A 24982-nucleotide genomic window follows, 5' to 3' on the forward strand; every position below is an offset into this window, starting at 1 on the left:
GTAGAAATAAAGTTCAAATAAATGATTTTCATTTTAGCTAATGGATATTCATTAAAAGATGAATTTTATATTGCATGTTGTCTCAGACCAACAAACAGTAAGAAAATTTAGGTGACTCGTCCTCCAAATTGGTAAGACTTAATATTTTATTTAAAATTTTTCTTTCCTATTTACATGGTCTTTATTTTTATTTTAAAGAATAGTTATGTTGGTTAGTAATTTTTAAAACCTTCAGATTTATACAGGAAGAGCTTTTCAGAGTAATTCATGTAAAGGAGAGCTGGTGTCTGTGCTAGAGCGTTTTGAACAGTTTCAGTTTCTTATGAAATTGTCTAGATTTTAATTAAACCTTTTTTTTTTCTTTAGCTTGACAGGGCCAATTCTTTGTTAAACCAGACTCAACAACCTTACAGGTATCTCATTGAATCAGTGCGTCAGAGAGATTCTAAGATTGATTCCCTGAAGAAGTGTATTACCGAACTAGAAAAAGATGTCAGGTAACCATCTACAAATCTTGTATTTGAGTAATAAAATATTATTATTATTTATTTGGATAATAAAGGCATTGTGAGCATAATACTGCTGTAGTTGAGGTTGGAAATTGGAAAGAAAAAACGTACATGACCGAAGGTGGTCTTAAATGTGATGTGTTCGATTTCTCTTAGAAAAGCTAAGTCATATCCCATTAAGGTGTTCACGTTCCACCCGGTAAGTCAGAAGTCTTAGCCTGGAAGTAGCAATGCTACACTGATTAACAAAGCACTCCCCCCACCCCAGGGCACACAACAGCCAACCTATGCTGTCCTTGTTCCCTAGAATTCTTTAGTGGGATGGGCCACTTGTGGAGTCAGAACGACTTTTTAAACAGATAAAATGTACACATTTACTTAGATTCCTGTTGACTTTGCCAAGGAATTTAGGCTTTTCTGCCTCTAACCTTTTACATGAAGTAAACCATAAATTACCTCAATGTAAATAAATTCCTTTCACGTCCTTAGTTGAAATTGTTTTCTTACATGACACCTTATCAAAAGACTTGCTCCACTGAATAATTATTCAGATTCTTTACCTGTTCATCTAATGAGATCATTTTAATCTTTTTAAATTACAGTAGAATAATGATGCTATGTAAAGAAAGATGTTTTAACTCATGGATGCTTGGTTAGTTGGCTTAATTATCATTAGATTTTAAAATTATTTAGAATAAGTAATTAGATAAATTATTAACCAATTTATAAAAGTATAAGCAAAGAATTAGATGAGAAAGAAAATTCTTAAATTAAGTAATTAGAAAAGGTAGTTTATTTAAAAATATAGTTATTGGAGAAGATAGCCATTAAATTTAGGTTTCCCAAGATATATAACCAAAAATATAAAACTACTGATAATTAACTGCATATAAGGGCCACATGCTAACTGTTTGCGCCACTGGAGCTCTCTGATAACTAACTCGAAAGTGTGAATGTTGTTTTTGATGAATCAGAATAATCTTTTCCTCTCTTTCCTACCCCACCAAAAAATTGGCCCAGAATTTTATTCTTGATCATAATTTTTTCAATAATATAATAAAGTAATTTTAAATCACATTGATGTTTTAAATGTCAACATAGATAACAATTTATTTCTAAATTAATTTTAAAGTTAAATATTTAAAATATTCATAACCAGCATTATGAAATTAATTCAGTGAATTAACTAAACCATTCTATAAATAGCTATTGGGAGCAATAGAAATTAGGTCTTATCATTCACTGGACACTTGGTTATCCTAGGGAAATTGAGGAAAGAGCCCCAAAGAGAATTTTTTCTTTACATATTATAGAAATTTATTATATTTGAAATTTTGTATAGAGTTTTGTTTTACCTTTGTAATCTTGGAGCAGGGATATATAAAAAGCCCTGTGGGAAATTTGCCTCTTTCAGAATTACCTTCAAGTAAATTTGTTTGAATATTTATTTTACTAAGAATTAGGATAGCTAAAAATGTGTTTTATAGAGAAAAATATAGCCAGCTATAGGAGAAAATTATAATGATGAACAAATTCACCCCTGGAGAAAATTAGCCATTTGTCATCCAAGAACATATTAGTTTTGTGATAGGGCCAAAATTTTATCTGTCTGCTTTCTAATTCCATAATCTTCACCTTTATATTATATTGCCTCCCTATGTTCTAATCTGAATAAGAGCTAATTTTTCATTAACTAATATAATTAAGAGAAGCAAAAAAAAACAAAAAATAATGTAGAATAGTAGTTAAAAGGAGAGCTTTTCGTGAGTTGATAATCGTTGAAACTGTGTGACAGATACATGGGGCCTTATTAAATTTTCTCTCTTGAAATATTTCATAATAAAATTACTTTTCAAAAAAAAGATTTTAAAAGGGAGGACAAGGACAAATCCAGCTCCGTCCTTAGTTTTGAATTAGAGCAAATCAATTAGTCTCTGAACTTCATCCAGTACAACTTCCTGTCATGATAAAATATTACCTTTCTGCAGTGTCCAATATGGTAGCCACCAGCTACATGTGGCGATTGAGCATATGGTAAGTGTTACTGAGGAACTAAATTTTTAATTTTATTTGAATTAAATTAATGTTAATTTTCACTGCCAATTCTGGCTAGCTAATGGCTGTAGTACTGGACACTATAGCCAATTTTCTCATCCGTGAAATGAGAGTGGCACCAACAGCACCGAATTCACATGGTTATTCTGCACACTAAATGATATAACCTTTGTAACATATAGCACTGTTCATACACTTAAAAATGCTCAATAAAGGTTTGATATTATTAGTATTGTCTTATTTTTAACATATTTTTATGTTGAAAATTATCTTTAAAATGCGAAATAACATTTCTCAAAATATGCTGAATCTCCACAAAAATTTGTTTAGTTGCTAAGTCATGTCCCACTGTTTTGCCACACTATGGACTGTAGCCCGCCAGGCTCCTCTGTCCGTGAGGTTTCCCAGGCAAGAATACTGGAGTGGATTGCCATTTCTTTCTCCATGACAAAAATTAGGACTCCCTTAATAACAGCAACAGTAAGTAATCATAAGAACTATGCCAATTATGGAATTAAACAAAAAAAAAAAATTTATGTGCTAAACATCTGAGACCTTTAAAGCTGTCTGTGTTTCATAAATTTAGTATATACTATTTTAGTAGACTCTGAACTAATATTTCACAGGATATGAAGTCTTGCTCTTCATTGAAGCAACTATCTTCTAATGTGAAGAGTTAAGGTGCTTTCAGCATTTTAATTATGGCTTTCAAGATGCTGTAGCTGTACCCTGATGTCATGGATGAAAAGATACCATACAATACACAGCCCAGTCAACAAGTCAGACACAGCAGGTTAGGTCACATTCTGCCTACCATCACCCTGACTCTGAGCCAGTGGCATTTCAAATAGAATAGAATTATACTGGGCTTCAAGTACATATCAGCCTGGTTTTTTTTCTCATGGTAAATGCATCTGTAAAAAATATAGATATTAATGTGAACATCAAAGGGTAATTGTGAAAATTAAATAAAGTAGCATATAAAAAGCAAAAGCTCCGACACACAGGAGAAACTCAGTAAATGTTACCTCCCTTCCTCTTGTACTTCATTAATTCGAAATTTAAACAATCGATGACCCATCCAAAGAGATGACTAAGTGATTATGTTCCTTGAAAATTCCTGTTTGTTTTTGCTGGGTGTGGATTTTAATTGTAAAGAATATTTACATAAACTGATTAATTTGTAAATATTTCTCTAGCTTATACAATATAACCTTCTTTAAAGAGCTAAATATAATTATATCATTTTTCTACAAAATAAGGCAGTATCACTATATCACACCCACAACTTGCCAGTTTAGCTATTGATACAATTTATTCAGTGCCTAGAAAGGTTAGAGTAAATATGCACTAAAATGAGATTGTGATAAACATGTTAATAGCTAACACTTGAGATATCACTATTCATTGTCATTAAAGAAATAATCTGTTTAAAAGTAGTACTTTTAACAACCCTCCACCAATCCACAAGAGAGTCTGAGTTATATAGGTTTGATCTATAGGTCAGGACTGAAGGAAGCATGGAAAGAGAATAATTAGCATAAATTTTCTTTTTCTGTTGTCAGTTTTCCATTTTTTGTTAACTATTCATTTAGGAGGAAAAGACTACTTAGGCTTATAAGACTAAGCCAGAGTATATTGATCCAGGAAGTTAAGAAACAGTATATCAGGAATATGTTTTCATACAGCAGGTGAAACAGCCATAAACATGAATTTCTGAGTAATAATTAACAGTGAATTGAACAATTATGGGTGTAATATACCATTCACCGTAGATGTGCTTATAAGGAGATTTGTTTTGTAGTTGCTTTATGAGTCACGCATAGAAGCTTTGTATTTTTAAGGGTAAGTTTCCACTGTTATGAAATGTCCTATGGAGGTTAAACTTCCATTGAGTAATTACTGTGTGTGGAAGAACACAGAATATAGTAATCATCATATTCACTTTTAGAGACCCACGTGTTGAAAGTGGTCTCCATTGTGATTTAAGAAAGACAAGGCTAAGACTGAGAATATACACCCAAGGGGCTTCCCTGATGACTCAGTGGTAAAGAATCCACCTGCCAAGGCAGGAGACGCAGGTTCAATCCCTGGGTCAAGAAGATCCCCTGGAGAAGGAAATGGCAACCCTCTCTAGCATTCTTGGCTGGAAAATCCCATGGACAAAGGAACCTGGCAGACCGCAGTCTCAAAAGAGGCAGACACGACTGAGCAACTGCAAGTCTGTGGAGCCAACGTGTCACAGAGTTGCTTTGTAAGCCCGTTTATCCACTTGCCTTTTATTCCATATTATATGGTTATTTTTGTTACTTAAATATGAAATATTTACTTTATTCTAAAAAAATTAGGCACTACATATGAAGCATTTCTAATGAATTATTCGGTCCAAATCCTTTGATTACATCAACGTTCCATTCCTATTACACTGTACTGTACTTAATGGGCCTGTTGATATTTGAGAGCCTTTGTGTCTGTGTATGCACGCCCCTGTGTGTACTGCATGGAGTCCATGTTTACATTCTGTGTGTGGGGGGTACCTGTAATATACATATGTAAATGTATATGAGTATGTATATGAACACATATCTGTTCTTTGAAAATTCCTCTTCCTATTTATTGGACATTTATTTTCATTTTGAAAAATATAGAATTTTAAAGTTACAGAAACACCCGATCCTTTACCATTTTGGGGAGGACTCAAGCAGAACACGGCACTCAATTTCCTTTATATCTAGTTTTTTTCAACTCCTCAGCTCAGTAGGATCTCTGGCGCCTAAATACAAAAGTCAGTTTGTTTTCCTGCTGAGCTGCTTACCTTTATTGACATTTAATTACCGTTTTCCTCTTATGACTCTTATCTAAATCAGTAACACAGTATAGCATTTATGTAGAGGTTTGTGTTCAGTGTTTTATATAATCATTCATTAGATAATTCACATGTCCCTTTGACATACATGAGCATCATTTCCACTTTAATAGATGTGAATACTGAGGTTCATTGGGGTGGTATTTGTGGTGCATTATACTACACAGTCACGGAGAAAGCGATGGCACCCCACTCCAGTACTCTTGCCTGGAAAACCCCATGGACGGAGGAGCCTGGTAGGCTGCAGTCCATGGGGTCGCGAAGAATCAGACACAACTGAGCGACTTCACTTTCACTTTTCATTTTCCTGCGTTGGAGAAGGAAACGGCAACCCACTCCAGTGTTCTTGCCTGGAGAATCCCAGGGACGGGGGAGCCTGGTGGGCTGCCGTCTATGGGGTCACACAGAGTTGGACACGACTGAAGCGACTTAGCAGCAGCAGCAGCATACTGCACAGTTGAATCAGTGGCACAGTTGGAAATGAAAGTCAGAATTGCATCTAGTCTTTCTTCTCAGAGGACAGACTCTGATGCTTCCTTGGGGAAGTTCTCTATTCTCAAGTCCTTGGAATTAAGTTCTCCCAGAACACGTACTGCTATTCCTTGAGTTTAAAAAAAACTTGTCCCTAATATTTTAAAAATTGGTGGCATTCCATTTTCTTAAAGTATAACTTAAAACATCCTACCTATTCAGCAAACAATTCTCATTAACTTTACTGTCTCAGATTCTGTTTTGACATTCAAGGAACTGTGTTTCTTCAATTCATTGTTGCTTTTCTTAATCCTGGTTGCAGTACTGTCTGAATAGACTCACTCCAATGGCTTTCAAAGAATATTTAATGGTTCTAATTAATTCTTATATGTTGAATAATAAAACTCCAGACAGTGTAAGATAAGCCTCAGATATTTATCTTTTCAAATAATAATATGTCCTTACAATTAGGCTTGTCACCCTTTCCTATCAGAAAATAGGTCATTTCAAAGAAAAATCCACAATGCAGACTTAGAAATTAAAGACTGAGCTAAGAAAATGGAGGCAAAAATTGTTTTCCTGAGTTTAGTATAGACCAAATATCTAATTAATTTATCTCAGTTATGTACCTGGTAATTTAGTATATGGCTTCCCTGGTGACTCAGAGGGTAAAGGATCTGCCTACAATGTGGGAAACCTGGGTTCAATCCCTGGGTCCGGAAGATCCCCTGGAGAAGGAAATGCCAACCCACTCCAGTACTCTTGCCTGGAAAATCCCATGGACTGAGAAACCTGGTAGGCTACAGTCCATGGGGTTGCAAAGAGTTGGACGTGCCTGAGAGACTTCACTTTCACTTTCTTTCACTTTCAAATTATAAAATGTACTTTCAGTTTTAAGGATAAATGTTATAATTTGACTTTCAGTGTCTCAAATTTTAATATGGTGCCATATGTACTTTCTTTTACCTTTTATATAAGTCCCACTTCATCTTTTTACATTTCAGGAGTAACCAGTCATCTTTAAAAAAACACTAATTGTATGCCCCCACTAGGCAGAAAAGTATTCTATGAAAATGTCTCAGTCACATTGTCAGATTGAAAAAATATTCTTATAAAATAGGTAGGCCAATGATTGAATCAAACATTGTAGTCACTGATCTGATATCTTTATGAAGTATAAATTTAATTTTTCTTTAATTCAAATCATCAAATGTGTCTTTAATCTTCTACAATTTATTTGTTAAATTTGCACTAGTATGACAGTTTTTTTAAACTTGATGTATTTTTTCCCCCTAGCAATTTAAATAAAGAAAAGTCAGCTTTGCAGCAAATGAAGGATCAAATGGCATTAGATTTGGAACAACTTCTAAATCATCGTGAGGTACTTTTTCCATTTTGTCTTGCTTTTTAACACTTTAGGCTTTTTGAGAATCAAATTGGGTTGAGATTACTGGATCCCAGTCTCCCATATTCATTATGAGTTAATTCTTATTCCTGGAATTCCTAATTCTTGATGCTCCCTTACTGCCTTATTCATATCTCCGTCATTGAATTTCCATGTTATTTCATAATCATGTGTGTTACACCTTTCTCCCTACAGACAGTAAATTTCTTTAGTGTACCTCTTGTCTTGTTTATCATTCTGTAGCCATGCCTAGTGTACAATATTTGTGTTGAACTTTAAAATCCATAAGTTTTCTTTAATTTCTTGCTCATGAAAAATCTTTTAGACTTAATACAATCCCCATCTTATAAAAGAAGTAAATGAGTTTTAGGGGGTTTGCCTAGAGCCAGAGGGTCACTGGGGTAACTTCAGTTTTCTTTCTCATTTTTAAAGTCAGATTTATTGAGATATTATAGACAATAAAATTTACCCTTTCTAGCATACAATTCTGTGATTTTTGGCTAATGCACACAATTCTGTGATTTTTGGCTAATGCGCACAGTTCTGTAACCATCACCACAAGCAATATATAAGATAGTTTCATCATCACAGAAAATTCCCTCTTGAACCCTTTTCCCCAACTCTAGTCTGAGCAACCACTGATCTGTTTTCTATCCCTGTAGTTTTGCCTTTTCCAACAAAAGGTATTATCCTTTCACAGAATGTCAAATAAATAAAATTATCAGGGAATTCCTTGACAGTCCAGTGGGGTAGGACTCCGCTTTCACTGACAATGGGACAGGTTCCATTCCTGGTCCGGGAACTAAGATCCCACAAGCCAAGTAGTACAGCCAAAAAAGGAAATAATAATAATAAAATTATTGGTCTTTTCAATCTGGGTTTTGTTCAGTTGCCATAAAAAAGATTCATTCATGTTATTATAAATATTAGTAACTTGTCCTTTGTATTGCTGAGTAGTATTCCATTGTATGGATATACCACAGTTTGTTAATCCATTCACAGTTGAGGGTCATTTGCATCGTTTCCATTTGGGAACCCTTAAAAATAAAGCTGCTGTACACTGTTGTGTATATGTAAATAAAATTTTATGTAAATAAAATTTTCCTTTTCTCTTGGTAAATATCAGGAGCAGGTCTGGGTCATGTGGAAAGTGTATGTTTAACATTGTAAGAAACTGCCAGACTATTTTCCAAAGTGACTATGTCTTTTGCATTCCCACCAGCAACAAGTGCGAGTTCCAGTTGCTCTGCATTCTCACTGACAGTTGGTATCATTAAGCTTAGTTTTTTAATCCATGAATTTTTTCCACTGTACTGTCACTGCCTTGTCTTAGCCACATTTTTACCGTTTTGCAGTCCTAACAGAGAAAGAAATGCTCAAAGCAGATCATTGGTTTATAAGTATCCTGAAGACATATATGTCTGGAAATATATTTCCATATCTGGAAAAGATATATCAGGTATTTGGGAAGAAATTATTGGAAGGAAATTATTGAGAGAGATGAAGCAAGAAATATTCCTAGAAACAACTTAAAGATATATATCCTAGAAATAATGTCAAGGGAATTGGGAGACTGTCTTTATCTTAGAAATGGCCTTTGGAGTGAGTTCTCTTAAAGGTGTATTTTATGTGATGGGTGAAAAGGATAAGAAAGTGTCCCTGGGCTAAATTTTAGAGGTGATTTTTAGGTAGATAAGTAGACCTGACAACAAGTTACAGAGTAAAGAAATTTCTGAAGATATTTATTCTTTTTTCCAACTTTAAGCATTCCAGGCCTTATCTACTATTACTTGTGTCCTAGGATTTCGATTTCAAATAGTTGTTGCCTCACTGTGGAAGCCAGATGCATTCAGTATGTGTATCATAACAAAAGTTTTTAAAACTGAATATATAAGAAGTAGTAGCTACAGAGATCCATTAAGTCATACATACCAAAAAGCTTTTTTTCCCCCCAAAAAAGCTGCATAATAGATAATGTATTTAGAATGGCAAGTCTCATTTGAATTTAGAGAATTATGCTCAGCGCTGAAAAATATATGAAAGCCTTCATTTATATATTTTGTATGTCACACTTGGAATCACATTATTCATGAGTCCAAATAAAAACTATAAGTTTTAATAGTGGGTTGAGACTTGAGTAGGTTTAAAGGAAAATATGTCTTAACATAAAAATTAACTACTAGCAAGGTGAATTAAGTTGACAGCTACCGCATGGCATCAATAAATTTTGCAAGGATATACATCTAATTAAATAATTATCAATTAATTGGCATGCATTTGAGATTTCTTCATTTTGGTATATAAATAATCCAACATTATAACTTTTCTTTATGCCAGTCAAAGAAAAGTAGCTTTTCTTTTTCCCCAAAGCAAAGTAAAAATTCAATTTTAATGAAACAAATCTGATATAAGCTTGTAATCTTTTCTAAGAAATGGTTTAAGGAATTCCCTGATGGTCTAGTGTTTAGGACTCCGCATTTTCATTACCAGGGGTCTGAGTTTGATCTGCAGTCCGGGAACTAAGATCCCACAAGCCTCCTGGCCAAAAAAAAAGAAGAAAGAAAGAAACAGTTTAGCACCAACTTGCATCACGTGTACAGCGTGCATGCTCAGCCACGTGTGACTCGTTGCAACACTATGGACTGTGTCTCCCTAGGCTTCTCTGTCCATGGGATTTTCCAGGCAAGAATACTGGAATGGATTGCCATTTCCTACTCCAGGGAGCCTTCCCAACCCAGGATTCAAACCCACATCTCTTGCATCTCCCAAGTTGGCAGGCAGATTCTCTACCACTGCATTACCTGGGAAACCCTTAACATGTGTGCAGACCCAAATGCAAATACAGAAGGCTTCTATGGAAAGAAAATAGCCTGTAACCCAGGAATATGCTTGACCATTCCTTTGAACATTTGCCTGATGAAACAGAATCTGCAAGATTGATTTATTCATTTTATGATTCTGAGGGTGATGTGTCCAGAACACCCAGTAGATAACAGTTGAATAAGAATGACTCTGGTAAGTCAAATTTATTGAAAGTGAACATCAAGACTGAGACTAAGGGGAGGGCAAGCAGTCACCGAGGGCACAAAATAGTGGAGGTGCCCCCTCTCAGGGGCGTGCCCAGTGCAGGGCGGGCAGCTGAGAACTTGCCTCACCCTTGTCAGGACCCTGTGGAAATGATCTAGCATGAGTCATTGATTCAATCAGCCAAATTTTCTTAGTTTAAATAAGTGATTCATAAAGAGACCAAATGAACATTTAAAGTGTTTCATATTCTTTTTTGCATTGGACATGTCTTGCTTTAATTTTATAAGTGATGTTACTTAGTTCTGGTAAGACTGTGTGTGTGTGGTGGTAATACAAAATGAGATCCCCACCTCATTTACATACTTATCAAATATGTGTTACATGAAAAAAAGAAAATGGATGGGATAGTCCTGGGTTGACGATGCTAGGATAGGTGAGGCATGGCCACAGGGTTTTTCTTTTCTGTATTGGTCTTAGCTCAAAACGGCAGCTTAAAACCTCATTCACATTAATAGTTCAGTTGTGGTCTTAAGAATTTCCAGGAAGGATAAAATCAATAGTGCTCTCTTATTCTATCAGTTTTTAGAATTGATACATTCAAAACCATTGTATGTATTTGGAAAGTGTATTGGGTGACTTTTATTCTCATCTTTTCTTTAGAGAAAGTATATTAACCTAATAAAAAAATGTTAAGAAAGGATTGTTGTTTAGTCACTCAGTGGTGTCTCTTTGTGACCCCAGGACTGTAGCCCACTGGGCTCCTTTGTTCATGGGATTTCCCAGGCAAAAATGCTGGAAAGGGTTGCCATTTCTTCCTCCAGGGGATCTTCCTGACTTGGGGGTCAAACCTGCGTCTCCTGCGTAGCTGGCAAATTCTTTTCCACTGCGCCACCAGGGAAGCCCTACTGAGCCTGTGCTCTAGAGCCCGTGAACCTCAACTAATGAGCCCATGTGCTGCAACTACAGAAGCCTCTGCACCCTAGAGCCAGTACTGTGCAGTAAGAGAAGCCTGAGCACCACAGTGAAGAGTAACCCCCACTCCCCACCACTGGAGAAAACCCACCCATGGCAGTGATGACCCAGAAGAGCCAAAAATCAATCACTCTTATTAAAAAAGACACAATTTAATGTCATGATCCCTGCCTTTATAGAAGATCAGAACAAAATCTGGTGCCATTTCTCTTTGTTTTGTGAAACTTTAGGGACCTACTAAATGCTTCCATTTATATTATATAATTTAGTGTTCACTGCTGTCCCCTGAGATAACTATCGTTGTCCCTACTTTTACAGATGAAACTGATGCTGAGTAACTCATGGTTAAGTAACCCAACCATGATTACATACTTACTGTTAAAACTTTTTTTTTTTTTTCTGAAACAGAAGCTTATGATCCTTCTTAGTCTCATTTAGACAAAAATCTCATGATGAATTATTGTTTGCGTGAGTTCCAGGAAAATTTTTGCCACTGTAGATGAAGCTATATGCTTTTTTTTTTTTTTCCAGAAAATGAGAACTGTATAATTTAACGTGTTTCCTTTTTGTCTTAGTTGACAGAAAACTCAGAGCTAAATATCTTATCCAGGTGTTGTAATCTTTTTTCTTTTCTTTCACTTTTAATGCTTCAAAGTAGCTTTCTCTTTATCTTTCAAGTGGAATGAAATCTTTTTTACCCTTCAGTGCTTCCATTTATACTAAGATCTTTTATGTATTAAAAATATAAAATATAAATCTTAAATAATTAGGTTTTTAAAAATATAAAGGAAAAGACCGACTAACATGACCTCACTTTTAGTTAACAGTATCAGGGCTTCAAATTCAACATTCAGTTTTGAGTATAAGAAATATGATTCCTTAGAATGACTTTTCTTATTTCATCATATGTCCTTAGAATCTAAGCTTTCAAGAGCAGGAAAAATATCTTTAATCAGCTAAGTATCTAGTAAAATACTGAGCATAATTTTAAGAAATGGATGTAAAAGCTCTTTTTTAAATTCTTTAAATTCTAACTGTGTTAGGGACAGTGGTAAGAGCTCCTCTTAGGAAACTTTTCAGTGTTTTATTGAGCAATAGTTGGTATCATGAGCTTAAACTGGTGATGTTGGGGTTCAACAAAAATGAACCAATTTGAAAACTATTTAGAATGCAGAATCTCGGAGCTTGGTGATTGATTGGATTTAGGGAATGATGAGAGAAGGAATGAGAATTGATCCCTGGGGTTTTGGCTTGTGTCCTGGGTTTATAGTGATGCTATGAAGGCCATAGGATGAATAGGTTTGGGAAAGAACTCAAGAAAATATCTAAGTGGATATATTCATAGAGAGTTTGAAATGTAGGTTCTGGAGTCCAAGGAAGAGGACTTTTCTAGAGCTAGAGATTTGAGAGTCAAAGCATGAACACGGTGTGTACATGGAAGCAGATAGAATGAACTAGTGAAGGTGTATAGAGTGAGAATTGAGAGGGGTCTAGGACAGAGTCTTGATGAGTACTAATAGTTTAGGAATAGGCAGAGCAAAAAAAGCTCACACTAGAGTGAGGAGTGATCAGAGAAATGGCAGGCACATCAGGAAGTGTGGGTCCCTAAGGCCAGAACCGTTCAGTAGGGAGGAGGTTGGCAGCAGTGGCTTCAGCTGCCAAAGGGCCAGGTCAAACAAAGATAAAAAAGAAAGTGTCATTTGGATTTTTAAAAACGCTAAAACAGAAAAAAAAGCAGTTTCAGTGGTGCTAAAAGGCAGATTGCAGTGAACTGGTAAATGCATAGAAGTTGAAAAATAATAATAGAAAAAATAGATAACCCTCTGAATAAGGATTGTGGCCATGAAATTAAAAGATGCTTGCTCTTTGGAAGAAAAGCTATGACAAACCTAGACAGCATGTTCAAAAGCAGAGACATCATTTTGCCAACAAAGGTCTGTATAGTCAAAGCTGGGGTTTTTCCAGTAATCATGTACAGATAAGAGAGTTGGACCATAAAGAAGGCCAAGTGCCGAAGAATTGATGCTTTTGAATTGTGCTACTGGAAAAGACTCTTGTAAGTCCCTTCAACTACTGGAGCAATTTGGCCACATGATGCAGAGAGACAACTCATTGGAAGAGACCCCAATGCTGGGAAAGATTGATGTCAAAAGGACAAGGGAGTGGCAAAGGATGAGATGGTTAGGTAGCATCACCGACTCGATGGACATGAATATGAGCAAATTCCAGGAGATAGAACAAACTCAAGGAGCCTGGCATGCTGCAGTCTGTGGAGTTGCAAAGAGTTGGACACGATTTAATGACTGGACAACAACTGTTTAAGAGAATATAAGGTGGTCAGGGAGGGAGCATGAGATCAAGGGCTTTTACCTTCCTGAGTTGGAGTGTATTCAGCCTAAGTGGTGATAGGAAGGAGCCAATCAGAGGGAGACACTGAAAGTTCAAAAGAGGATCAATTGAGCAAAAGTGCTGGGAAAGAAAGAGATCCAGGATGAAATGATGGGATTTAACTTTAGATAGGAGGGGGCACCTTTTCCATTTTGAAGAGGAGAAATAAAAACTATGTTAAAAGTAACTTAGTGGAGAAGGAAATGGCAACCCACTCCAGTGTTCTTGCCTGGAGAATCCCAGGGACGGAGAAGCCTGGTAGGCTGCAGTCCATGGGGTCGCACAGAGTCGGACACGACTGAAGCAACTTAGAAAATAAAAAAAATAAAAGTAACTTAGTAGGTTCAGTGGCAAGAATTTAGGAAGTTCCCACCTAATGGCTGTTTTCTAATGGCAAGACAGGTGATAGGATCAGAATTTGGTTTTTTATTTATTTTTGATGGTGCTGGGTCTTCTTTGCTGCATGCAGACTTTCTCTAGTTGCAATGAGCAGGGGCTTTTCTTCATTGTGGTATGCAGGCTTCTCACTTTGGTGGCTTCTCTTGTTGCAGAGCACAGGCTCTGGGTAAACGGGCTTCAGTTTACCCTTCAGTCAGCTTGGAGACTCACTAGTTGTGGCGCACGGGCTTTAGTTGTTCCACGGCATGTGGAATCTTCCCAGGCCAGGGGTCAGACCTGTGTCCCTACATTAGCAGGCAGATTCCTATCCACTGTACCACCAGGGAAATCTCTGTTAATTTTTTTTAGCCATACCGGACAGCGGTATGTGGGATCTTAGTTCCCCAAACAGGGATCAAACCCTTTCCCCCTGTAGTACAAGCACGCAGTCTTAATCACCAGACCACCATGGAAGTCCCAGGATCAGAATTTTGAGAAAAATACAAGTTTGAAATAGCTGTATAATAAATGAGTGATGTGTGTTACAGACATAACAAATAATTGCCAAGGTGAGATGTCATATGTTCATTGCAGTACCATTCTGTGTAATTTTTCTCTAGCAGCTTACACTCACTCAGCATACTAGGTGCAAACATGGAGAATGTAGGCAGTTGGTCTGATCCAGAATTACAAATGTATATGTTCAGCTCTCATTAACTTGTAAGACTGGAATTACCTTTATATTCTTTACATCACATATTTTGAAATACTGTGGGAAAATATAGCAATCGAACAGACAAGATAGCTCTGCTACTTAGTAACTATGGATTCTTAAGACAATAATTTAACCCCTCTAAACTCAGGATTGTATGAGAATTAAACAATGCAGTACTTTTCTGACATATGACAATAAGTCAGTAAATGTAGGTTCCTTCCCTCTTTTCCATCCTTTTCAAGAATCAGTCCAAATGTTATCTATTCTTTGAAGCCGTTCATAACTCAGTAAAGAAAAACTTAAGCTTTTTGAAATCTCTTTCCCACAACTCTAAAAATATTTGTATTAATATTCCTACCACTATATATCATAATTACACACGCGTCTTGCCAATGAAGTGCCTAGTTTTTCTTTGTGTATTAGCCTTTAGCACAGTATTTAGCACATAGTAAGTATTCAGTTGGGCTTCCCAGATTCAGTGGCTCAGTGATAAAGAATCTTCCTGCCAGTGCAGAAGATACAGGTTCAGTCCCTGGGTGGAGAAGATCCCCTGGAGGAGGAAATGGCAACCCATGCCAGTATTCTTGCCTGGAGAATTCCATGGACAGGGGAGCCTGGTGGGCTGCAGTGCATGGGGTCGCAAAGAGTCAGGCACGACTGCACAACTGAACATACACACACACACATGTGCAAGTATTCAATTAAATGTTAAACTGTGATCTTTTTCAGTCTTCAATAATAATTTCACTGAGTGAGTGTGAGTGAAAGTCGCTGGGTCATGTCTGACTCTTTGCGACCCCATGGACTATAGTCCATGGAATTCTCCAGGCCAGAATACTGGAGTGGGTAGCCTTTCCCTTCTCCAGGAATAATTTCACTAGAAGCTGTCAAATAGAGGGCTTTAGAAACCAACCTTTAATATATTCACATGCTCCCCCCTCATACATATATATTTGTGGAACATAATACATCTGTTTCTAAAACCTGAACTTCGGACTTCCCTGGTGGCCCAGTGGTTAGGAATATGGCTGTCAGGACAGAGGATGTGGGTCCGATGATGCGTGATGTGTTAAGATTCCATATACCACAGAGCAGCTGGACCCTTGCGCCACAACTGCTAAGCCCAAATGCCCTAGAGCTTGTGCCCACAGCATGAGAAGCCCATACACCACCAATAGAGAGTAGCCCCCATGAGCCACAGCTAGAAAAAGCCCACCAGCACCAATGAAGACCAACCACAGCCAAAAATAAAATAAATAAAATTTTAAAAAATAAAACTTGAGCTTCTTCTACCCTTTCACCCAGTGCACTTCTGTCAATAATCTCTCTCAAGGTCCACAAGCATTTCAGTTAGTATTTAACCAGAACTTAACCAACCACTTCTTAGTAAGTGCCTAGAATGTGCAAGGCCTCACACTTGCCTGAATGTTGGCCTAACTCCCATGGTTCCAGATAACTTGCCTCTTACTGCGATGTGTGTCACTTAAAAAAAAAAAAAAAACCCTGCAGTTAGCCAGGTTTCTGCAAAATGAAGTCACGGTATAATTATCATTCTTTTATGGTATGTTTATGTTCCAGGACTAACTCCTATGTTCTTTGTGATTTCTCGGAAAGTTTCAGGGACGTTTCGGCATCACAAGTGCCCCTGAGGCAATCCACTTCATAAAGGGCTCAAACAAATTACATATTTCTATATGTGTGTCATTCTTTTTGGTTCATACTTAACTATTTTGAAATTTCCTTAAGAATACCTTTTTACATGTTTTTCTTAGACACCTATGTAGTTAAATTTTACAGTCAGAACAGTCATCATGACTTAAAAAAATACTGTGTGGGTAAGTTAATTTTTCTTTAAATGAAGATGTAATTATTTCTCAGATTGATACACTTCTCATCATAGTGTGCTCTTCAAGTTCAAATTTGTTTTTGATTTCCTAGATGTAAAAGAGTGTTTTAAAGGTAATTATTGTAGTGGAAAGCTAAAACATATATAGTATAAGTCATATTTTCCCTATAAAATTTGAGAATGCTTATTTTTTCCACATAAGGATATATGAATTTAGGTCTGAGGAAATTCAGAGAGTAAAGTATTGCAAAAAATACTCATTGCAAGTGTTGGATTTAAATATACTTGAAGTATGACTAAACTAAACCTACTGTGTAAAAGTATAATAATATAACTTCTTCCTACCAAAATATTTTAATTGTTTTCAGCCCAATTATGTTATAATTAAAATATCCAAAGAGCCCTGTGATGGCCTTATACACACTTGACAGAAGCAGCAACTGAGTGTTTCCTCAGTTTTGAATTGCCTAAAGACGCACCTTTTTTGTTTAAGATTATACTCTGTAGTCCTCCATGTTTATGTGGACTTGCACTAAACTTAACAGAGCTAGGTCAGATTATTTTGATCTTCACAAGTACCTTGGCTTCTTTTTTAATCTTTTCATCATCAGGTTTAAAATTACAAATACCCCTGTTGTGTCCTGCAGGTAAAATTCTGTCTTGAGTGAAACATTCTATCTCACCATAGAAATACCTTATTTGTGTACATATGCCCTTTTAACATTTTTTGCATCACACTTTCACATCTATTACGTATCACATAGACCTTTCTTTTCTACTTTTAGGTTTGTTTTGTTTTTTTAAAGAATGAAATGTGTATTTTTCCCACTACATTTTAGAAGTTTGGTATGTTTCCTTTTAAATAGTAAGTACACTTCTCTGACCTTTTTTTATCAGTAAGGAACAAGTAAATGACCTCTTGCTATCATTTCTAACCCTGTGTTTTTATGACTCTTAGGATAGCAGCCGTTTATAACAAACTAAACAATTCTTGGGTATAAGGACACGCATAAAACAAACTGCAAAGCTATTAAAATAAGTCTCTGGAAATATGTGTTGGCCAGGAGAGAATATTAATAGTGAAATGAGATGATTATGGTCTTCTTTGGCAGTATTTTAATTTAAACTTAGGACATCTATATCCTGTATCAAGTTGCTGACACTGAAGGAAGACTGGGAATATGGAGAAGTTCAGGCACTAGAGTGAGTCACACTCCAGACACCAAAGAGTCTCAAAGAGCCTGGAGTCTGAAATTAATGATGGAAATCAACAAGAATTTGCATTAAAACCTACCAGATTATACTGAAATAATAAAAGCCAGAAAGCAGACAACAGCTAGATGAATCCTGGTACAGAAGGAAAAGCCAGGTACAAGACGACATGTGTACCAGAGGCAAGGCCGTTAGAAGTCCAAGGTGAAATTCAGTAATCAGATGAATGAAGGGATCTGCACAAACCAATCAGAACCGAACTGAGGTGCCCACACTTCTGTTCTCAGTCATCAGTGGCAGTAGCCTACTTCAGTGTGTAATAATGCTAGCTTCCTCTACCTGCCTCACTGTTGAGGATGACCTTAAGATTATATCCAAGTTCAGGAAAGAATGTTGTTAGTGATTAGTTATGTCCCCTAGGGTATGACAGCACAATCATGTCTCATTTACCAAATCCTTGAGCTCTCACTAAGCTTTCCATGGTAGATAGGATATGACTCCAAAAATATTTATCATCTGAAATGCATTAGAATAAGGAGTTGATAAGCCTTATTCTTCTCTGCTATGGCCAGGACTTCATTCTGTTCTAGACTTAAAACTTTGAATACTTACTAGGAGGTAATCAGAGGAAAATAATCAAGATGATAAAAGAATTCCATTCAGCCAAGAGAGATTAAGGGATTTGGAGGTGTTTAGAGAAGAAAACTGAAGCTTCGATACTTTGGCCACCTGATGTGAAGAGCCACCTCATGAGAAAAGACCTGATGCTGGGAAAGTGTGAGGGCAGGAGAAGGGGATGACAGATGGGCAGATGGACAGATGGTTGGATGGGCATCATTGACTCAATGGATATGAGTTTGAGCAAACTCCGGGAGATAGTGAAGGACAGGGAAGCCTGGCGTGCTGCAGTCCACGGGATCACAAAAAGTCAGTCACTACTGAGCAACTGAACAACAGGGTAGAAAAGATTTAGAGAGATACAAGAAATTCGAAGTAGACATGAGAAAGAGGCAGAAATAAACTTGCGATACATCTCTCCAAAGGCTGGAATTAAAACCTAAGGGTAGACATTATATGGAGACATGTTTGGTTTGCTTTGTGTGGTTGCTGTTGTTGCTTTGTTTTGTTTTGCATAGAGGTTAAATAACTTGAAGGTCCCTTCCAAACCTGAAATTGTGACTGTCAAAGGCCTTGATAGAGAGCATCTGCATTATTGTGTACATAATGAATTTGTTTGAATTCTAATTTGAATTGCTTTGAATTCATTTGAATCCTGATTTCATTTCTTAATAGCTAATGAATTTGGCTGTATTTCTTAAAATCTTCTAAACCTCAGTTTGTCTTGAGAATTGCAGTAATATCTACCTCTTGGTATTTAACAGATGAAATTTTTTTTTTTTCGATTTATTGGGTGTGTGCTGGGTCTTAGTTGCAGCACATGGGTTCTTTGATCTCTGTTTGGGATGCAGGATCTTTACTGGCAGCAGTGAACTTCAGTTGCAGCATGCAAGGTCTAGTTCCCTGACCAGGGATCAAACCCAGGCCCCCTGAATTGGGAACACAGAGTCTTAGCCACTGGACTACCAGGGAAATCCTGAAGATTACATTTTTGTATAAAATACATAGTGCAAAGCCTGTAACATATAAATACTACATGAATATTAATTTGCCAGACAAAAATCTGTTTTGTCTATTGTTTAGAGTGTAGTGGCATTGGCATTCAAGGTATATTTTACCTTCTTCAAAAATTATATATTGAATGAATTGAGAGAGTAGCATTGACATATATTCAGTACCATGTGTAAAATGGATAGCTTGTGGGAAGCTGCTGTGTAACACAGGGAGCTCAGCTCCGTGCTCTGTGAAGACTTAGAGGAGTTGGGTGGGGGGGCAGGCTGGGAGGGAGGCTCCAGAGGGAGGGGATATATATGTATACTTACAAACACGCTGATTCATGTTATACAGCTGAAGCTAACACAACATTGTAAAACAATTATACTCCAATAATAATAAACTTTTTAAATCATACATTGAGATGTGCTAAAAATTTGCTTTGATAATGATTTTAAATTGTCTTTGGGCACTTAGAGTATCAATAGATAACTTTGAAATAATTTTGCCTTTTCTTTTAAACTATTTTGTTAGATGTGATAATGATATTTTGGGTGTTGTTTTTTTTTTTAATCCTTATCTGTTAAAAATCTCTACTGAAATATTTACAAGTGAAATGATCTGAGGTCTGAAATCTGCTTTCAATTATTTCAAAATAACTGGAAAGGAAGTAGATAAAAACAATGTTGACAGAACATTATGGCAGTTCCTCAGATGATTAAACATGGAGATACCATATGACCCAGCAGTTCCACAACTAGTTTTATACTCGAGAAATGAAAACATGTCTACACAGAAACTTGTACATGAATGTTAGATGTTAACAGCATTATTCACAGCAACCAAAATGTGTAAACAACCCAAATGTCCACCAGCTGATGAATGGATTAAACAAAATGTGGGATAGCTGTACAATGAAATATAACTCAGTCGTAAAAAGAAATGAGTTACTAGTAGATATATAACATCATGCACCTTGAAAATACCACGCTAAGTGAAAGAAGCTGGTCACAATGGCACACATGTTCCATTCATTTGAAATGTCTTGAACAAAGAAATCCACAGAAATAGAAAGTCGATTAGTGGTTGCTTGTGGCTGGTAAATTGAGGGCAGGATGAGATAGTGGAGTGATTCCTAAAGGACTCAGGGTTTCCTTCTGAGGTGATGGGAAAAATTTTTTTTTACTTTATACTTTAAATGGATGACTATATTGGCAAGTGAGTTATATCTCAATAAAGCTGTTTTTAAGAAAAAACAATTTATTGCCAAAATGTTGATAATGGTTAAAGTCAAGCAGTAGAAAATGGGGACTAAAAGTTTCCAAAATAAAATGTTTAAATGCTCTTTCAGAAGTAGTTTAAACCTCCAATATAGGTATGTACTTGGTTTAGAACAGTTCAGTTCAGTTCAGTCTCTCAGTCGTGTCTGACTCTTTGTGACCCGATGGACTGCAGCACACCAGGCTTCCCTGTCCATCATCAACTCCCAGAGTTGACTCAAACTCATCTCCATTGAGTCAGTGATGCCATCCAACCATCTCATCCTCTGTCGTCACCTTCGCTTCCTGCCCTCAATCTTTCCCAGCATCAGAATCTTTTCAACTGAGTCAGTTCTTCACATCAGGTGGCCAAAGTATTGGAGTTTCAGCTTCAACATCAGTCCTTCCAATGAATATTCAGGAATGATTTCCTTTAGGATGGACTGATTGGATCTCCTTGCAGTCCAAGGGACTCTCAAGAGTCTTCTCCAATATCACAGTTCAAAAGCATCAGTTCTTCAGTGCTCAGCTCTTTTTATAGTCCAGCTGTCACATCCATAACATGACTACTGGAAAAACCATACCCTTGACTAGACGGACCTTTGTTGGCAAAGTTATGTCTCTGCTTTTCAGTATGCTGTCTGGGTTGGTCGTAACTTTTCTTCCAAGGAGCAAGCGTCTTTTAATTTCATGGCTGCAGTCACCATCTGCAGTGATTTTGGAGCCCAAAAAAATAAAGTCTGATACTGTTTTCACTGTTTCCCCATCTATGTCCCATGAAGTAATGGGACCAGATGCCATGATCTTAGTCTTCTGAATGTTGAGTTTTAAGCCAACTTTTTCACTCTCACTTTCATCAAGAGGCTCTTTAGTTCTTCACTTTCTGCCATAAGGGTGGTGTCATCTGCATATCTGAGGTTATTGATATTTCTCCCAGCAATCTTGATTCCAGCTTGTGCTTCCTCCAACCAGTGTTTGTCATGATGTACTATGCATATAAGTTAAATAAACAGGGTGGCAATATACAGCCTTGACATATTCCTTTCCCAATTTGGAACCAGTCTATTGTTCCATGTCCAGTTCTAACTTGCTTCCTGACCTTCATACAGGTTTCTCAAGAGGCAGGTCTGGTGATCCGGTATTCCCATCTCTTACAGAATTTTCCACAGTTCATTGTGATCCACACAGTCAAAGCTTTGGTATAGTCAGTAAAGCAGAAATAAATGTTTCTCTGGAACTCTCTTGCTTTTTCAGTGATCCAATGTATGTTGGCAATTTGATCTCTGGTTCCTCTGCCTTTTCTAAAACCAGCTTGAACATCTGGAAGTTCACGGTTCACGTACTGTTGAAGCCTGGCATGGAGAATTTTGAGCATTACTTTACTAGTGTGTGAGATGAGTCCAATTGTGTGGTAGTTTGAGCATTCTTTGGCATTCCCTTTCTTTGGGATGGAATGAAAACTGACCAGTCCTGTGGCCACCGCTGAGTTTTCCAAACTTGCTGGCATATTGAGCAGCACTTTCACAACATCAACTTTTAGGATTTGAAATAGCTCAACTGGAATTCCATCACCTCCACCAGCTTTGTTCATAGTGATGCTTCCTAAGGCCCACTTGACTTCACATTCCAGAGTTTCTGGCTCTAGGTGAGTGATCACACCATCATGATTATCTGGGTCGTGAAGATCTTTTTTGTACAGTTCTTCTGTGTATTCTTGCCACCTCTTCTTAATATCTTCTGCTTCTGTTAGGTCCATACCATTTCTGTCCTTTTTTGTGCCCATCTTTGCATGAAATGTTCCCTTGGTATCTCCAATTTTCCTGAAGAGATCTCTAGTCTTTCCCATTCTATTGTTTTCCTCTATTTCTTTGCACTAATCACTGAGGAAGGCTTTCGTAGCTCTCCTTGCTATTCTTTGGAACTCTGCATTCAAATGAATATAACTTCCCTTTTCTCCTTTGCTTTTCACTTCTCTTCTTTTCACAACTATTTGTCAGACCTCCTCAGACAGTCATTTTGCTTTTTTGCATTTCTTTTTCTTGGGGATGGTCTTGATCCCTGTCTCCTGTACAATGTCAGGAACCTCTGTCCATAGTTCATCAGGCACTCCATCTATCAGATCTAATCCCTTGAATCTTTTTCTCACTTCACACTGTATAATTGTAAAGGATTTGATTTAGGTCATACCTGAATGGTCTAGTGGTTCTTCCTACTTTCTTCAATTTAAGTCTGAATTTGGTAATAAGGAGTTCATGATCTGAGCTACAGTCAGCTCCCAGTCTTGTTTTTGCTGACTGTATAGAGCTTCTCCATCTTTGGATGCAAAGAATATAATCAATCTGATTTCAGTGTTGACCATCTGGTGATGTCCATGTGTAGAGTCTTCTCTTGTGTTGTTGGAAGAGGGTGTTTGCTATGACCAGTACATTCTCTTGGCAAAACTCTATTAGCCTTTGCCCTGCTTCATTCCATATTCCAAGGCCAAATTTGCCTGTTACTCCAGGTGTTTCTTGACTTCCTACTTTTGCATTCCAGTCCCCTATAATGAAAAGGACATCTTTTTTGGGTGTTAGTTCTAAAAGGTCTTGTAGGTCTTCATAGAACCGTTCAACTTCAGCTTCTTCAGCGTTTCTGGTTGGGGCATAGACTTGGATTACTGTGATATTGAATGGTTTGCCTTGGAAACAAACAGAGATCATTCTGTCATTTTTGAGATTGCATCCATGTACTTCATTTCAGACTCTTTTGTTTTGGTTTAAAACCAGGTTGGTTTTTACCTCGGGTTAGCTCAGGTAAGAAGGATGCACAGAATGCTGACCTGACTGCCAGATACATTGTTATTCCCCTAAAGAGCACTTCAGTGTAACCTCCAGTGGAGCACATGTTTGCATTATACTTCTTAGAGCTATTTTCATCAAGAAATGCCATCTATGTGTCCCCTTGCCAACATGTTTGCAGAGTTTACAACTTTCAGCCATCTATTGGCATCAACCATGCAATACTCTTAAGCAGCTGCTCTGCAGTGGAGCTCTTTTAATATGCCACCCTCTATGCAAATAGTTTATACGAAATGACCAGGATATGTGCGTTCACATTCAAGAGAGTAGTTTATCTCCTTTGTAGAGAGTGTTGGTACAGTCATCACCTTCAACATCTTCACCATCTGGAAGCGTCATAAGAATGTCCTTTAGTCTTCCACTTGAGGAGTAGAGTACTGCAATGGGGTTTTTATGTTTTCTTTTATTTTTATATTAAGTTACAATCATATAGTTGGATGCAGTTCTACATTTGTTCATTCTAATGAATGGTTCCTTCATTCCTGAAGTTACGGTAATTTTCTTATGTGTTTGATATACTAGAATTATAAGATATATCCTATTAGGTTTTTGTAGATCACTAGAAAATGTATCAGAACTAATGAATATTCTTACCAGTCAGACTGCTATAGAAGAATGTTTAAAGGTCTCACGCAAGTGGTATATGGAAAAGAGAGTTGAGGCAGGGTACTTTTGCTGTACTTGAATTTTATAATGAATGAGTAATGATTCTATGATTTTTAAAAAGCAGAAATTAAAAGAAATATTTTGACAAATGACTTTCTAAATTAATGGAGCATTTGCCAGGAATTGACTAGGACTGCCGAAAAGAAGCGTCCCTGAATAAGATATTCCACATTTTTTAATTTTGGATAAGAGAGCCTACTTTCCATCTGAGGACCTAGAGTGAAACCTGCTTGGCAGATTTTCTTGTCCACATATCCAGCTATCTCATTCAGATGAATGGCCCATAGCAGCAAAAAGAAAACATTTAGTCTGTTTCTTCATTCATAAATTGGGGCACACAACCAAAGACTGTCAGAAACTGGAAGAAAATTAATAGCACAAGAGGGAAACACACACACACACACACACATACAATAAACAGAGGGACTGACTCTTCTCCAGAGAAAACAAAAATTCTGTGACAGAAAAGAACTTGCAAGGTTTTGTAATTAGTTTCTTCAAAAAGATTTGAGAAATTAGTATTTATAGAAAATAAGCAGCGTATGGAAAAAGTTTATGGTGTTTTCAAAAAATGCTGAAATCAAAATCATGTAGTTACTATAAGTAAGTTAAAAATGCCAGTAGAAGGATGTCAGGAAAAGTGAACAAACTCTCCTAAAACTTTGAAAAAGGTAAAAAGACAGAAATTTACAAGGAAAAGGTAAACAATATTGACAGTTCCGAGAGAAAGAAAATACTTACAAAGAAATCAACATTAGCTTGGCA

The 24982-nt window shown here is 36.8% G+C and overlaps 1 protein-coding gene across 8 annotated transcripts in view; it reads left to right on the forward strand.

Annotated features, from left to right (window-relative positions):
- The window catches only part of PIBF1 (progesterone immunomodulatory binding factor 1), a 232890-nt gene that overhangs the window by 187343 nt on the left and 20565 nt on the right, over positions 1–24982 (forward strand). For 4 of the 8 annotated variants that reach the window (XR_015137616.1, XR_015137615.1, XM_086328532.1 and 1 more), the window contains 2 exons: positions 367–497; positions 7198–7282. The exons of 2 other annotated variants lie outside the window; for them this stretch is intronic. Coding sequence is in view for 2 of the 6 variants with exons in the window: in XM_086328532.1 (XP_086184658.1) it covers positions 367–497; positions 7198–7282 (216 nt within the window). In the remaining 4 variants the exon portion in view is untranslated. The remainder of the gene's footprint in view (positions 1–366; positions 498–7197; positions 7283–24982) is intronic. 2 more of the 8 variants (XR_015137617.1, XR_015137614.1) reach the window with 1 other exon arrangement.

The sequence above is a fragment of the Bos grunniens genome, chromosome 12 (genome assembly GCF_055505025.1).
Source record: "Bos grunniens cultivar Pamir isolate PY7600 chromosome 12, Bosgru_T2T1.0, whole genome shotgun sequence".
NCBI classification, from domain to species: domain Eukaryota; kingdom Metazoa; phylum Chordata; class Mammalia; order Artiodactyla; family Bovidae; genus Bos; species Bos grunniens.